Raw genomic sequence first — 16,552 nt, forward strand, 5'->3', positions numbered from 1 at the left:
ACTATCAGACTGGGGATGATTCGCACTATGAAATTTCTGTCTTATCCCTAAGCCAGCACACACACTCTGCATAACTTTCCCTACGAATTCACTTCCATTATCTGACCATACAATCCGTGGCATTCCGAATCTGGGGAAGTATTCTTTGAGAAGGATTTTGGCAGTGGACAAGGCAGTGTTGTCCTTAAGTGGGTATGCTTCGATCCATCTGGAAAAAGCACAGACTACCACTAGGACGTACTTTAGATTATTGCAACGATCCATGTGAATGAAGTCTAGCTGAATCACTTCAAAGGGGCAAGAAGGAGGAGCGAAGTGACCAGCGGGTATAGGGATTCCCTTGCCAGGATTATGCATCAGGCATACCATGCAATTTCTCACCACTCTCTCTGCACACTTACTAATTCCATCATTTTTCCAGACTGGAGCCAACATCTTACAAATCCCTTTAGAATTGATGTGCGCTGCTCCATGCGCCATCGTTACTACTGCAAGCACATACGCATCAGGCAACATCCAACGCTGTTGTTCCGACAAATCAATCCAACACCCACTCGAGTCCAATTTACCCGTATTCTCTTTCCATGCAAGCTTTTCCTCCTCAGTCGCCTCTTTCTGAATTTCTTTCACACTTTCCACTGTGTCCTCACACATTCCAGACTCAGAAATCCATCTTGCAGACGTTGCAACATACATTCTACTCATCATATTCCTAGCTGTCTGTTTAGCGGTCTCATCAGCAAAAGCATTTCCACGACCAACATCATCCGTGATTGCTTTATGAGCACTGCACTTCACAATCGCAACTTCAGTCGGCAAGGTTAGAGATTCCAACAAGTCATTAACTAGCTGACCATGCTGGATCTTAGTCCCATGGGACGTAATGAAACCTCTCTCTTTCCACAAACGGCCAAAACTATGGGCCACGCCGAACGCGTACTGACTATCTGTGAACACATTCACTCTCTTTCCCTTAGCTAAAACACACGCTCTCGTTAGTGCGATCAATTCTGCAGCTTGGGCAGAATTCTGACTCACTCTTGCAGTCTCCACAATCGTACTCAAAGTCGTTACTGCATAAGCAGCTGTGACATCGCCATTCTCCAATTTAAAACGTGCCATCTGGATCTGATAACGGAGTGTCTTTTAAATCAATTCGTCCTTTTGTCTCTTCCTCGGTTCTAAAACAACAGTCATGTGGTTCTGAATCACTCGACTCCTGATTAATCGGCAACAATGTTGCTGGATTCAATACACTGCATCTTTTGATCTGAATATGACTCGCTAGCAGTGTCAGCTCGTAGCCTGATAATCTAGCACTGGTAAGGTGTTGCGTCTTCGTTCGGTTCATGAGTGTATCCACAGCATGTGGAACCATGACCACTAGCATGTTGTTCATAACCAAACCAGCAGATTGTCGAATGGAAGCTGCAGCTGCTGCTGTAGCTCTCAAACAACTAGGCAACGCTCTAGCTACCGGATCTAACGTTGATGAAAAATACGCACAAGGGCGTTGTTTATCACCAAATCTCTGTGTCAAAACACTCAACGCGCAACCTTCTCTCTCGTGAACGTAGAGTGTAAACGGCTTACTGTAGTCGGGTGTACCCAACACAGGAGCTGAACACAATGCATTTCGTAACTCAGAAAAACTCTGCTGACATTCAGCAGACCATGGCACCGGACTCGGAACATTTTTCCCAGTCAAAGCTACCAATGGTTTTGCCAAAAGAGAAACATTTGGGATCCACTGCCTACAGTATGAGGTAATACCTAAAAAGGCACGTACTTCTCTCTGTGTACTAGGAACACTCATTTGCGTAGTTGCGTTTATTCTCTCTGGGGTCAACTTTCTTCCCTCCTTTGACAAGAGATGACCTAGGTAGGTCACTTCTTGGCAACAGAATTGCATTTTCGAAGGTGACACCTTGTGATTCAGACTAGTCAAATGATGTAATAAGGAAATTGCAGCTGCTTTGCAAGTTTCCTTGTCATCGGCAGCCACTAGAAGATCATCGACGTATTGCACTAAAGCAGAACCAGGAGGAAGTACGAAGGTATCTAACTGACTTTTTAATGCCTGGCTGTAAATGGACGGACTCTCACAATACCCTTGTGGAGCACGTTTAAACCTGAAGCTTCGACCTCCTAGAGAGAAGCCGAAAATATCTCTGCTTTCTTCGGCTATCGGAATGCTGAAAAAGGCATTCTTCAAGTCGATAACTGAGAACCATGTGGCTGTAGCAGGAATCAACGTTAACAATGCAGTAATGTCTGGAACCACAGGAAACTGTGGAATCACAATTTTGTTAACCTCTCTAAGATCTATTACAAACCTATAGACTGGAGGCTTTGAAGGATCAGTACGTTTTAGAATTGGTAATACAGGACTGTTACAAACATTTCCTCTAGTTTCTTCCACTACGTCTTTCTTGATCAAATCCTGCACAATCAATAAAAGCGCACGTTCACCTTCACTAGATATCTTATATTGTGGGATTCGTGGAAATTTGACATTCGCTTTCAAAGTGACTACATATGGTGGTATTTCTAAAAGGCCTACATCGTTAGGACCAGTCGCCCAAAGAGTTTCAGGGAGTGAACGCAGCTCTGGTGGGAGCGCATCCATCGACAAGTACATCGGTGAGATGATTCTTTTACCCAGTGTAAGTTGTACTCCTGCCGGAGAACAGTACAATGTCGCGTACAGGCGTTTTAACAAGTCTAAACCAAGCAGATTTTCATTACAACCAGTCGTCAAAATCAAGGGTGCTTTCAATTGACGTGGTCCAACAGAAATAGACAAAGGACCAGATACAGGGTTGTAAACAGGGGCGCCTGAAAAACCTACAGAAACATTTGTTAAGCCAGACAAAGGTGCGCCAGGGAGTTTCGCATGTATAATAGAACTTTTTGCTGCACCAGTATCCAACAGAAACGGTTCGACTACACCTGATGTTGCTACTGCGACATAAGGCCCACTCTGATCTACTGGAACTGATACTACTCCCTCTCTTTGTCCATGGCTGTCCTAGTACTCACTTTGCTGAAATTCCTCACTATCATCACAATAGTCTTCAACATGATACTGTTGGGATCTATTCTGTTGGGCAGACTGTCCATTTCGTTGATCAAAATGATTAGAAGGACGATCGTTCGTTTGCGGAGGCATAGCACCTCGTCCTCGACCTCTAGAATTTGCATGGGACCACCACGACCTCTCTGAGCTGCTGCAGCATTATTCTGTGCCAATATCGGACACTCATTCTTGTAATGACCTTCCTTCTTACAATAAGCACATTGATTCCATTGGTATTGCGGTCTCTGTGAACCATAGTCATTCCTCTGATATGACCCTTGCTGTGTATTAGTCTGATTCGTGCGAGGCGGATACGCTTGCTGCAAAAGAACTTTAGTTTTTAAATCTTTCGTCTTTTTATCTGATTTTTCCTTCTCTTCCTTCTCCCTATTTTCATAGTACTGAGCAGTTGCGAGTATTTGCGCGGTCGTAGAGACAGCCCACGCACTTTCAGAATTCTTCAATTTATTACTGAGTTCTGGCAATAGATTGTGTACAAACTTATCGACAAATAATCTCTGACCTCCTTCTGTGCTCATATCTTGACCACTGTGATCTACGAAAGTCTCTTCGAATCTGGAGAAAAAGTCGGAGACACTTTCGTCCTTCTTCTGCCTGCATGCGGACAACTTGTCCCAGTTAACGCGCAATGCTGGCATCAGAGTCTTCATTAAATCGATTATTCTACCCGGTAAATCAGCAATCAGAGGTTCGGGTTTGGAACCACCTGTTTGTTGACCGTCCGCTGCTATTATAGCTGCCCAATCACCACCTAGAGCAACCGGATGATTTTCTTTACGAATTTTAGCCCAAATTGGTTGCGGAACTACATTGCCAAATAACATGTCAATGTCTGCTAAATTCATCACACAAGCTTCAACTGTCTGCGCCAACTCTTTGTAGTATCCGGCTGGATTCTTACGCGGATCTGGCAAGCCCTGTTTCACTGCTAATACTTCAGCTCGCTTCCATGGAATGTGTATCCACACTCTCTGGAATTGGGCCGGAGCGGCCGCAATACCATTATTCACATCAGCTGGCACAGCTTCGCGCCAAATTGGAGGAACCTCCCTCATTGGATATTGGCGATTCTGCTTCGTACTACGTTTCTCTAGCTCCCTCGGTGAACGAAGGGATGGATCATTCCTAAAACTTAAAATCAGTTGCATCGCTTCCTTTATATTTTGACCAACTATCATACCTGCAGCGAATTCTTTCTGGACTTGAATTAATTCTTCTATATTTGATTCAGGGTCAGCCTCTTCCTATTCCTCTCGCAAAAGAGAGCACATTTCATCAAATGTGTATCGCTGTGTCGGTTCATTCTATTGCATAAATGTATCTAATACATCTCTTACACTATATCTTCCACTTTTCGAAATCCATCTAAGGGCTGTGGAATCTAGTATTCCCCGTTCTTCAGTACTGGGAAGCTGACTACGTCGCTGCACAGAGTCAGAGGCAGGAGTTTTAATCAAATTTTTATAGAAGGGAGACAGAATATTAGAGACAGAATCAGCAATTTTCCGTCGAACAGAAAGCGGAGTCATAATGCTAGCAGAAGCCGAAAATAGAGTAGCAGTCGGAATAGATAAAACAGGAACAGTAGGAGTAGTAGGTAAGGTAGTTTGCGAAACAACAGGTGTAAGCGATACAGGTATAGGCAAAGGAGCTGGCAACCCTGGAAGATGGGGTGCCGAAGGAACATTAACATTGACCACAGGAGGTACAGGAGCTTGATTCAGGGGAGCAGGAGCAGGAATACCAGGCTGTCCAGCAGCCGCTAATTGAACATTCGGTAAAGGTGGAGCCGTAGCACCCTGTGCATACGGTGGGGGTGAGCGTAACAAGTAAGACAACAGAGGATCGTTTTCAGGGTCCTCTACTATCTTAGCTGTACTCGATGGCAAAGCAGGATAGCACTTGTCTATCGCTAAATTACGCTCTCTATTGGCCACCTCCATTGCTTTCTCAGACTCGTTGAGTTGCAGCTGCTTAGCAGACTGTTCTAAAGTCAACTCTTGCTCTTTCTGTTCCTTCTTTAACCTTTTAATTTCTCTCTGTTTAGATTCTTTTCGCCAAAAACGGAAAGAATCAAACATTGCCGGCCGGGCTTTCTTCTTGAACAATTTCATTTCCAAATTATCAAGAACTTCGGTTTCAAAACTACCATGCAGTGGCCAACTAAGGACACCGTCTTTCTTTGTATATCGGACCCACGCCTCATTATAAGATATAGGACCTACCCCATGCTTACAATACAGATCATAAAGAGGAGTTCCAATCGGAGGAACCAGACATGAGTCATCCAACTGGGAATCACTGTTGCAACCAAAACACGACAACATACAATTTTTCCGACTTACCATTTTATAATCCGGAACACAAAACATACAAAACACAACAAACAGGTGTGCACTCGAACCAAGAACTTAGGCCTACCAAAGCGAACGAATGTATCGATACCCAAACTAAACAAAAAAAATTATCGTAACTAGAACAACCAGTGATAATCTTACGAAACCAAACCAAACCAAGAACTAAAAAGGATTATCCAAACAGGAGCAACCCTTACGAAGTAACCAACTAGCAACCACTCAATACTTAACTGAGGCACTGAAGACGTCAGCAAGGAGAAACCCGTTTCGTCTCGCCGTACTAAGGACTGCACCTCGGGACCAAGACAGGGCGACGGTCAAGGCAACGGACCACTGCAGCCTTCCGAACGGGAACCCTCGTGGAAGAGAACGTCGGGCCACTTTTGCGATATGCCGGGATCGATGAAGTGGGGCGCCTCCCTCTGGAATCTTCACACGAAGCTTCTCGAACTCTTCAGACTCTTGGACCGGTACCGAATGACGTCGCCCTACGTTGGGCGCCAATTGGAGTTCTGGACTTTTTGGTTCCGTCCAGAGGTGTCAGGGATAACACCCGAAGACCCCGGAGTTCCACCTGTCTCGGTGCACAAATAAACAGAAACACTGGCTTCTCGATAGTGGCGTCAAAGACAAAAGGTTTATTACTGCAGGGACACAGAAGTCACAGAAACTACACATGGGCAGTGTCTAGGAGCCTGTTCGATTTGTACAAAGTGGGTTGCTCCTTATATACTAAATTTTAGGCTTCAGGCAAATTCTTTACATGCTTGTACATTTCTAAAACCTTTGTGTCTAAACAATAAATATTTGGTGTTGCACAGGAATCGTCAGCAATATCTGATGTGAAAACATTACGAAAGAGGGGTTCCCATAGTTCCATCATAATCCCATGTCAACTTTCCATTCAAGAGCCGGACCGCCTCATCGTAAATTTCGTTACCTCCCCCTAATAAAGGCCCAGAAGGAAAGGAGCAGAGCCAGGTGCAGAAGATAGAAAAGCAGGATAAGAGATGTTTGTGGGTCGTAAATGGGCAAGGTTACCAGTTTCGGCCGCCTAATCATGATCAGGCCAACGAACACGAGAACCAGTATAGCAAGACTGACCTCAGGCAGAGGAGGCAGCTTCTGCCGAGTCATGCAGCCATGGCGTTTTCTGTCCTAAGGTGCACGTGTTACTAGCAAGGTGAATCGCCGGCTAAAGCTTACGTGTCCTTAAGTGAAAGAGGTCACTGCGTGTCCATTGACTATGTGAGGGCAAGGAATACAAAATGGCTGCCATAATCTAAGATGGATGCCATGGGTAGATCAGAAATGTGTTCATAACAGGAGTGCTCTTGCTCGTAGCATAGCGAAAACACCAGGATATGCTAAATGGATCATTTGCGGTTCACTGATACCAAAATTATGTATTTACGACAATATTGAAAACACGGGTTCAAATCGTCACGGAACCTCAACCATGGGGCAAAAACGGCACAGATGAGTCACGCTTCTGTGCCGTAAACACGTTGCATTGCTGGAGTTGCTTTGCAAGCCCGACGCCCTATGTGCACAATGCTGTGTCAATCCTTATGCAGGCGCAGGGTTTTGACGCAGCATGGGCCCAAAAGTGTCTGAGTGAAATCTTGTAGATTTCACTCAGCCACTATTGGGAGGCGTTCCTGCGCTGGACGCCTCCCCCTGCGATGGTACGCCTCTTCCCGCGCAGGGCTTTACAACGTGACGCTTCTGGGAGATGCGTCACATTGTAAATATCCCGCACCATGGCGCATCTTTTGCGCTGCCGCTGCATCACAAAAGTGACGCAACGGTGGCATAAAAGCGGCACAAGGGGTTTTAAATCTGCCCCCCTTTAATTCTTTCTCTTCCAACATCTCTCGGGAATTGTCAATAAGCACGTCATGTCTGAGTGTTCTTAAAATCTACAGAAACATAATAGTTATTAAAAGGAAAAAGTCTTCCCGAATGCATTACAGAGTAAAATGTGTGAAATGTGCTGCGTTTGGTGTTATAGATTGCCTTTACAGTTAGTTATTCTTCAGCAATCGTTTGACACTCAGAAATGTGGGGGCAGATTTACAAGCCTCTTGCGCCCCTTTTACTCCGCCGTTGCATCACTTTTGTGACGCACCGGCCGCGCAAAAGAAGCGCCATGGTGTGGGGTACTTACAACATGACGCATCTGGGAGATACGTCACGTTGTAAAGCCCTACGCCAGAAGGAGGCGTTCCTGCGCAGGGGGGGCATTCCAGCACAGGAACGCCTCCTAAAAGTTGCTGAGTGAAATCTACAAGATTCCACTCATTCACTTTGGGGCCCATGCTGCGTCAAAACCCTGCGCCTGCTTAAGCAGGAGTAAAGGTTGACGCAGCATTAACAAGATAGGGCCCCCAGAGCTTTGCTGGAGCTGCGTCGCTATTGCGACGCAACTCCAGGAATGCGCCGCTTTTACGGCACAGATGCGTCACGCATCAGTGCCGTTTTTTTGCCCATTGGTGCACCACATTGTAAATGCGGCGCATCAATGTTGGCGGAGGCATGGCGCACAATAAGTGGCGCATCCCTGCTGATATGCAGGGATGCGCCACTTATTGTAACTCTGCCCCAGAGTTTGGAGGTGGGGCTCTACTGACTGCCAGGAGGCCCTTCTGTAATTGCGACACAGTGTGAAAAACATCCTGCCAACACCACTTAAGTTTAGAGGCGAGGACCGCGTACGGCAGCTCAGTAAAATGAACCAAACTGCCCGTTTACTTTCCGCCTGGAATTTTTGCTCTACTAGTCAGTAGTGCATAGCAATGACTGTCTGTGGTGCCTTGCCAGCATTTAAAAATGAAGGCGAGGTACCACCAGAGCTGTGTGTGGGGGCTGCCGATCCAGATCACGTTGTTCTCTTTCACATTTGAAGAACACACAAGGAAAGCCTGTGGGACGACCCGACAGTCTGTTTGAATAATCACAACAAGTTGTGATCCACTCTGGGCTTATTGTGATGTTGAAACGATAAAGTGAAAAACATGCGAGCGCTTACCTCTCTGAGCCGGGCCAGGCTCAAATCTATGTGGCACATGACACCATTTATTCTCTCACAGTTGATCCGCGCCACGGGCGTATTAAGTTAGCCCCAACCGAAAGCCAGCGGCGAGCAGCTCTCTCTGCTACAGGCAGCAAGCTCTCCATGGCGAGTCCAAGTTAGCCGGTAACGGTGCTGATGAGGGTCAGGTGAGCCTGAGAGAGCCCTGTCCGCCCACGGTATGTACTGCCCCGCGGTATTGCAAGCAGCGCTGCGTGCACACTGCAAGTGCAGCCAATCTTGAAATGCCTCTCTTTTTGCAGCACCGCCCTAATAAGTATCCCCATAGCCATTGGGCACTGAAAGTGACGTCACTGTTATGCGGGCCGATGTTTCGGGTGTTGTTACATTATAACGCACTAGCGCCAACATGAGAACCACATACCCTCAAGCCTGCCAGAAGCGACACACGTCGTGGTCATGCGCTGATACTGCAGCTCTCATTTGTGGTGCTTTAAAGACCAGGGGCCTTATTTATGAAGGCCTTGCGACGCCGGTACGTCACTTTTTCCCATTTTAAAAGAGACACACCGGCGACGCAAGTGCTTCATAAATAAGGCCCCAGGGGCCTCATTTATGAGGCCTTGCGTCAGTTTTGCGCTTCCGATGCGTCACTTTTTGTGACGCATCAGCTGCGTAAAACATGCCTCATGTTGCGCACTATTTACAAAGTGACGCATCTAAGCAGATGCGTCACTTTGTAAACCCCAGCGCTACATTATACCTGCGTCAGGTATAATGTATGCAGAAGGGGCGTTCCCCCGCAAAAAGCCTCGTAATAGTGACGCAGTGAAATCTATGAGATTTCACTGCGTCACTTTTAGGACGCTGTTGCGTCAAAATCTTGCGCCTGCCTCACAGCAGGCGTAAGACCGACGCAAGTCCTTTCACATGGAGCTTTCCCCATGTGAAAGGACGCATTGCTGTAGTTGCGTCACTTTTGTGACACACTCCAGCAATGCATCACTTTTGCGCTTACAGATACGTCAGAAATACTGACGTATCTGTAAGTCCTTGCGCAATGATGCGTCATATTGTAAATATGACGCATCATTGGGGTCGCAAGGAGGGCGCAATGAAAAGTGACGCATCGCTGTTTTCTCGCAGCGATGCGTCACTTTTCATAAATGAGGCCCCAGGACGTGAGGGCACATCCCCCTCAATCATCACGCAACCACAGGCAGACCCAACCCGGCGGCGGGTGTCACTATCTTGGTGTTGGCATAGCGACTACTACCTTGGCCCAGTGACGTCAGGCCTGGGCTGTAGTCCGAGTGACTCAGCCGCGCCGCCGGCGCTCGGGACTTTCAATGCAGCAGCTAGCTATTAGACTGAGACTGTGCTGGTAGAGCCTGCGCAGGTCACAGGCATGCGCGCTAGCAGCCTGGCATGGCCAAATCATACTTCAGCGCTGGTACAGCAGAGAGACCGGCCGGCATTAAAATGCATGACAATGCATTTCAGTGCGGTGATGCGGAACACCGCACTGAAATGCGTTAGAGTCACTCTGGTCGCGTGATACTTGGCAGGCCTGTTGCAAATGCTTGTTTTTTATGTCAGTGGTTTTTCGATTGGTGATAGATAAGATGTCAAAATATTTGTAGAGACTGTAACGTATGTTTGTACCCCCACAGGATGCTCTCACACAGAGGTTAGGTGAAAGGTCTTCTTTTATTTAGGTTACAACATCAAGATATGAGCTAAGGGCGCCGAGCGTCTAACAACGACTTGCTCCGGTCGCCAACTGACGATTTGGTTCCTTCGCGCCGTTTCTCTCTCTTCCGTGCGCATGCGCGCCTATCACGCTCTAGCCTACGGCGCAACGCGTCATCCCGTATGCGCCGATAGGCTAGAGCGCACACCACATATCTCCCCCCTTTACACCATACTCAAACATAACAATTCCTCCCCAAGGTGAATGTCCTCCAACTGTGTCCATAGTCTATGTGGGGCGCCCGGGGGGCTGGCACCAATCTAGTGTCCATTCATCACAAAGTCATTATAACGAGAGGGCACTACAACTGCCCTTCCGCTGCGGGTGTGTCTTACCGGCATGTTATCTCTCACCGCTGTCTCTCCTTGGGACACCTCGGTTTCTCTCCCGCCTGTTCTCGGCTCCGCACTCACTTGTCTTGCTTCTCCATCAGTCGGACCGGCTCTCAATACTGCTTCTTCATGGTCCTCCCTTATGCCTTCCTCTTGGTTGTCTGTGCCGCACTCAGGGAGCGGGAGAGCCTCCTGGTGATCCAAGCTTCCCTCGATCTCCTCAGTCTTGGGCCAGACTAGGATTTTGTTGACCCTGGCCATACGATCCTGCGACCAGACTCTGCCATCACTGAGGAGGGCCGCCCTGCCCCGCACCTCCTTGACTTGTAGCGGCTGGCTGAATTTGCTTTCGCCCTTCCTCTGTAAAGTAGGGAGTTTGATCCTCACCCACTCCCCTTCTTCTAGTTCTGTGTCCTTAGCGCCACGACGTTTGTTGTAGTGTGCTGCATAGATCTTCTGGGCTTTCTCCAGATTGTGTTGCACCACGGCCGGGGACCACTTGCTGGTGATGGTCTTCTCCCTCCATGCCACGTTGTCCCGTGTGAAGGGATGCCGTCCTCTTAACACTTGGAACGGACTGTACCCCACTACTGAGGGCGTTATCCGGTAGGCCCACATCATGTTCATCATTTCTACTTCCCAGTCCTTTCCTTGCGATATGGCTGCCTGAATGGAGCCCATGAGCACTCTATTGAACCTTTCGACCTGGCCGTTGCACGCCGGATGGTATACGGCCGTGTGTCTCACTTCGATTCCGTTCCTCTTCATGTATTTCTCCCACTTATCCGACACGAATTGCGGTCCGTTGTCACTGAGGATAGTTTTGGGTATTCCTTCCCTGAGGAAGAGCCCTGTCAGAAACTTCAAGATCGTGTCTGTGTCCATCGACTCTTGTATGTCTGCTTCTGGCCACTTGGAATACTTGTCTATTACCACACATATGTACTTATTTACGCCTCTGTTGTCCAGGATGGGCCCAAGGATATCTATGGCCACTTCCTCCCAAGGGCCATGTGGGGTGTCGAATTTCCCTAATGCAGGTCGGAGTGGGCGTAGCACTTTGTCCGCTCCTTGGCACTGTTCACATTCCCGTACCTGTCTCTCGATGTGGGCATCCATTCCTGGCCACCAATACATCTGCTTGACCAAAGCCTTGGTTTTCACTATGCCCAGATGCCCCTCGTGAAGCACCTTCAGCAGTCGGGGTATCAGCGTCACTGGGGGCACCACTCTCTCTCCTCTGTACAAGAAGATTCCCGAGTCACTCAGGGACAATTCTTCTCTCATCTCGTAGAAGCGCCTGACCCCCTCCGTTAGCTTCTTCTTATCCGGCCACCCCGACGTGAGATGTTTCTTTATCTCCATCTTCTCCTCGTCGAGTTCATATGCTGCTTGCCATTCCTGCGCACTGATGGACGACTCATGATCCTCCATGCTGGCGACCATCTCTTCTGTGTCCGGAGACTCTCCCGGTGCCTCCTCCATGGCCGCTGCCCGGCTGAGGTAATCAGCCACCCTGTTCTGCGTACCTGGGAGATATTCCACATCGTATGTGAAATCCAGCAATTTCAGGGTCATTTTTGCTATTCTCGGAGTGGCTGTGTCATGACCTGATGACGTCAATACTTTGATGAGTGGCTTGTGGTCCGTCTGGAGCCTGAATCTCGTGCCCCATATGAACTGGCGAAATTTGCTCAACGCCCAGGTGACCGCCAGCATCTCTTTTTCAATTACGCTGTATCTCTGTTCCGTCGGGGACAGCGCCCGGGATGCGAAACTGATGGTTTCTCTTGTTCCGTCCTCCCTCTCCTGCGCCAAGACAGCCCCCAAGCCCTTATCGCTGGCGTCCGTTGTTACTATGGACTTTTCTGTGGGGGCGAATCCCTGCAGGGGAATGGCATGGCTGATACAGTCTTTAATGGCTTCAAATTCGGCTTGGGCTTCCGTATCCCATTCGAATTTTGTATTGTGCCTGGTCAGTTGTCTCATCCTGTGTGTTCTTGTGGCAAAATGTCTAACAAACCTGCTGTAATACTCGGCCATTCCTAGGAATGACCGCACTTCTTCTTTGGTGGATGGGGCCTTGGCATCCTTTATCGCCTTCACGTTCTGCTCCTTAGGCGAGATTCCTCGTGTTCCTATCTCGTGCCCTAGGTAGGTCACAGTACGAGATCCGATTCTGCACTTGCTCCACTCCGCCGTCATTCCCTTGCCTTGCAGCACTTTCAGAACTTTATGCAGTTTCTCGTCGTGGTCACTTTTGTCGGAACCCATCACTAAGATGTCGTCTTGGAAGTATTGCACTCCCGCGATGTCCTTAAATAACCTGTGCATCAACTTCTGGAAAACGGCCGCAGCGGATGCCAGGCCGAAGGGCATCCTTTTGAATTGGTAGCATCCAAAGGGCGTTATGAACGCTGTGTACTTCCTGCTCGACGGGTGGAGTTCTATCTGGTAGTATGCAGACGTGAGGTCTATGGTGGAAAAGTGAGTAATGCCTTTTGTCCTGGCTAGCATCTCTTCAATTCTGGGGAGCGGGAACCTCTCCACTATGAGGTTTTTGTTGAGCTCCCTCAGGTCCACGCAGAGCCGGACCTTCCCATTGGGCTTTTTGACGACTACCAAGGGTGATAGCCATTCTGCACTGTCGACTGGTTCGATGATCTCCAGCTCTTCCAGCTTCTGTAGTTCCAGGCGCACTGCCTCACTTGTGGAGATCGGTATGTTCCGTACTTTGTGTACTACTGGAACTGCTCCCTCCTTCAGGATCATCTTATGCACGAATTTATCCAGTTTTCCAACCGTGCCCTCAAATACCTTAGGGTATGCTGCTTTCCAATCCTCCTCCCTCGAGAGGGGCCATTCGTCTGTTAGCAGGATCTGTTCTTTCCCTCCGGGGTTGAGAACGATACCTAGGGCACCTGCGTCTCTCCATCCTAGCACGGATGGGCCCTTTTCCGCTACGTACAAGGTGCATGTGGCTGACCGTCCTCTAAATTCGAACACCAATTCCTTGCATCCCACCAATGGAATGGAATTTTCCGTGTACGAGATGGGTCTGATGTCCGGCGGATCCAGGTCAGGACCTAACACTGGCGCGAAGTCCTCTTCCCATATCGATCTTTGTATTATGGTCCATGGGGATCCCGAATCCACAGCCACATATACCTTGATGCCTCCTATGTGCATGTGGGTGCGGGGTTTGTCCCTGCGCTTCCCGGATACGTCCAGCACTTGATCCTCGATGCATAGCACTAGGTCATCCTCTTCCTGCTCGTCCTCTTCACTGACGTTGGCCGTGGCCGAGTCGATGCACTTGACCGTGGATTTCGTTCCTTTCTTTCGGCAGACCTTCTCAAAGTGCCCGGTCAACCCGCAGAATGAGCACCTGGCGCGAAACGCGGGGCAGCGCCTATCCTGGGCAGCGTGCGCAGTACTACCGCATCTGTAGCACGCAAATTTCGCTCCTGGGCTGGGGCGAGGCATCTGTTTCCCCGGTCCTCTTGTGTCCTTCTTCGGATCTCCGTGCGTGTTTTTGGGTTTGCTGGATTGCGGCGCTTCATCTATCTTGTTGATCATCTGTCTGGGCCCGCTTTCTCTTTTCGCCGCGTCCGCGCCTCTCTTCGACATTTCCGCCTTTTTGACCATCGCCACTACTTCTTTCAAGGTGGTTTCATTCATTGCCCATAGCTTGTCTTGGACTGCTCTGCTGGTGGTGTGCATCACTATTTGGTCTTTTATGTATTCATCCTGTAGATTTCCATATCTACACGTGATGGCCAACCTGCGTAGGGCTGCTACATAGTCGTCGATGGATTCTCCCGCCTCTTGTTTCCTCTGTTGGAAGTTATAGCGGTCTATCGAGACGCAGACTGCTGGGCGGTAATGGCTGTCCAGGTCGTCCAATGCGTTCACAAAGACGTCCGTCTCCTCCGCGCCCCTCTCTTTGGGCACCAGGTTCTTGAACACTCTGACCCCTTCTGGGCCTAAGTTGTGGAGCAGAAGCCTCTTCTTCCTTTCCGGCTTGTATTCCCCTTCACTCTCGTCTTCTAGGGCTTCGATGTAATTTAGGAAATATTCCTTCCAGTCTTCCCATTTTAGTTGGGGTTCCCCTGGCCTGGTCAGGAATGGGACTGGTGCCATTAGGGCTGATGCCTGATTCGCCATTCTGGCTTCCCCTCTAGGTCCTTCTTCCTGGGTCCTATTGGTGGGTACACCGGGCGCTCCTGCGCTGCCTGCCGTGTCTCCTTGACCCCTTGGGCTACCTGGGGTATTGTCCCTCGAAACGTGCGCTGCCTGCGCTGTCCTCCCCCCTTCGTCTGGCTCGGGGGTATCTCCCTTGGTTGCCAGGTTGCTGCCTGGGGGCTTTTGGAGTCTTGGGCCACACTGACCTGGCTTTTGAGGTTGGTGGCTTGTCTCTGGTCGTGCTGTTGCGCTGCTGCCACGCCCTTGCTCTCCTTTGTCGGTCCTGTGCCTTCACTGGCTCGTGGGTGTGGGGGTTAATTCCCTTGCCGTCGTCTTGTACCCGATGGTGTCCGGGTCCCAGCCTCGTCGCCACTGTAACGTAAGTTTGTACCCCCACAGGATGCTCTCACACAGAGGTTAGGTGAAAGGTCTTCTTTTATTTAGGTTACAACATCAAGATATGAGCTAAGGGCGCCCAGCGTCTAACAACGACTTGCTCCGGTCGCCAACTGCCGATTTGGTTCCTTCGCGCCGTTTCTCTCTCTTCCGTGCGCATGCGCGCCTATCACGCTCTAGCCTACGGCGCAACGCGTCATCCCGTATGCGCCGATAGGCTAGAGCGCACACCACAGAGACTTTGTCAACATGATCAATTTTTTAAGGTACCCGTGAGTGGTGCAATATTTTGTCTGTGATTTTATCTTGAGGTCAGAGGTCGGGCTGCATTAATTAAACAGTATAGATTGTGTGATGCTTTGCACCAGAAAAGTGAGGTCAAAGGCTCCCACAGGATACCAGGGTGCAGTACTGCACGTCGTCACTAGGTGTCCGACTCCAGCCGGCGTCTGAGCCATACAGGGACTACTGGAGACGCCTGACGGGGAACGGTGTGACGTCACCTCGTCTGCTTTGTTTATCCCTGAGCGACCCTAGGCGGAACACTTCCTGCCTCGTGGCTACGTCTGAAAGGATATCCGGCTGCCCATAATGCATTGCAAGGATCACAAACCCTTCGCATCTAATTAAACACATTACACTTTTTATTAATTAGAAGTTATTGTCTAGCTATTTTGCAGTGTCCGATAGTCTTCCTTTTGTATCTATCCCGTTTGACTCCGAAGAGTCACTCTAAAATTGAGCAGGGTCTAATCAAATCAGACGTTTTCTACAACGTCTTTCTCCATCGGGCGCCAATTATGTGGTAAAGCTTTTGTGGCTTCAGTTGCACTTCGTGTGGCGGCTGAAGACCAGAATTAGCAATTTTTGGAGACCCTCTGAGGTCAACATGATAGTGATAAAAAGCAGTTAAAAATGAAGAAAATAGGCGCACTAGGAATACAACCGTTATAGCATTGCAATGAATACTATTTTAGAATCATTGTGGAGTAAGGTTGTAATATGATCATTTAATATGGGTACAGATGTGGATGTGGTGGTAGCAGCAGCGTGTCATTGTGGATCCCAGTTACTTCTCGCTGGTGTGTTGCCATGGCTGACGCTCTTTCCACCTGCGTCCTGTCTATGTTCTCCATCAACGTCCGCATGTGTCCAAACTCCCGGGCGACATTGCTGAACTAGGCCTGTGGTTCCCAAACTGTGCGCCGCGGCGCCCCGGTGCGCCGTAATGAGGTGCCAGGGGCGCCGCGCACACTAGGGTGACCAACCGTCCTTAAATTCCACGGGCTTTTTATCTGTAACTTTGGCCATCACAGGGAGCAGCGCTGCTCCCCTGTGAGAGGCCTCACCCCGGCTGCTGGAGGCGCCTCGCACTCCTCCAGGAGCACAAGAGCA

The 16,552-nt window shown here is 49.1% G+C and overlaps 1 protein-coding gene across 1 annotated transcript in view; it reads right to left on the reverse strand.

The window, feature by feature from the left end:
* Positions 1–16,552, reverse strand: part of LOC147693276 (uncharacterized) — a 46,628-nt gene that overhangs the window by 16,693 nt on the left and 13,383 nt on the right. The window contains 1 exon segment of the mRNA XM_086935887.1: positions 13,745–13,927. Within this exon segment, the coding sequence (XP_086792013.1) occupies positions 13,745–13,927 (183 nt within the window).

The sequence above is a fragment of the Lissotriton vulgaris genome, chromosome 8 (assembly GCF_964263255.1).
Source record: "Lissotriton vulgaris chromosome 8, aLisVul1.2, whole genome shotgun sequence".
NCBI lineage: Eukaryota > Metazoa > Chordata > Amphibia > Caudata > Salamandridae > Lissotriton > Lissotriton vulgaris.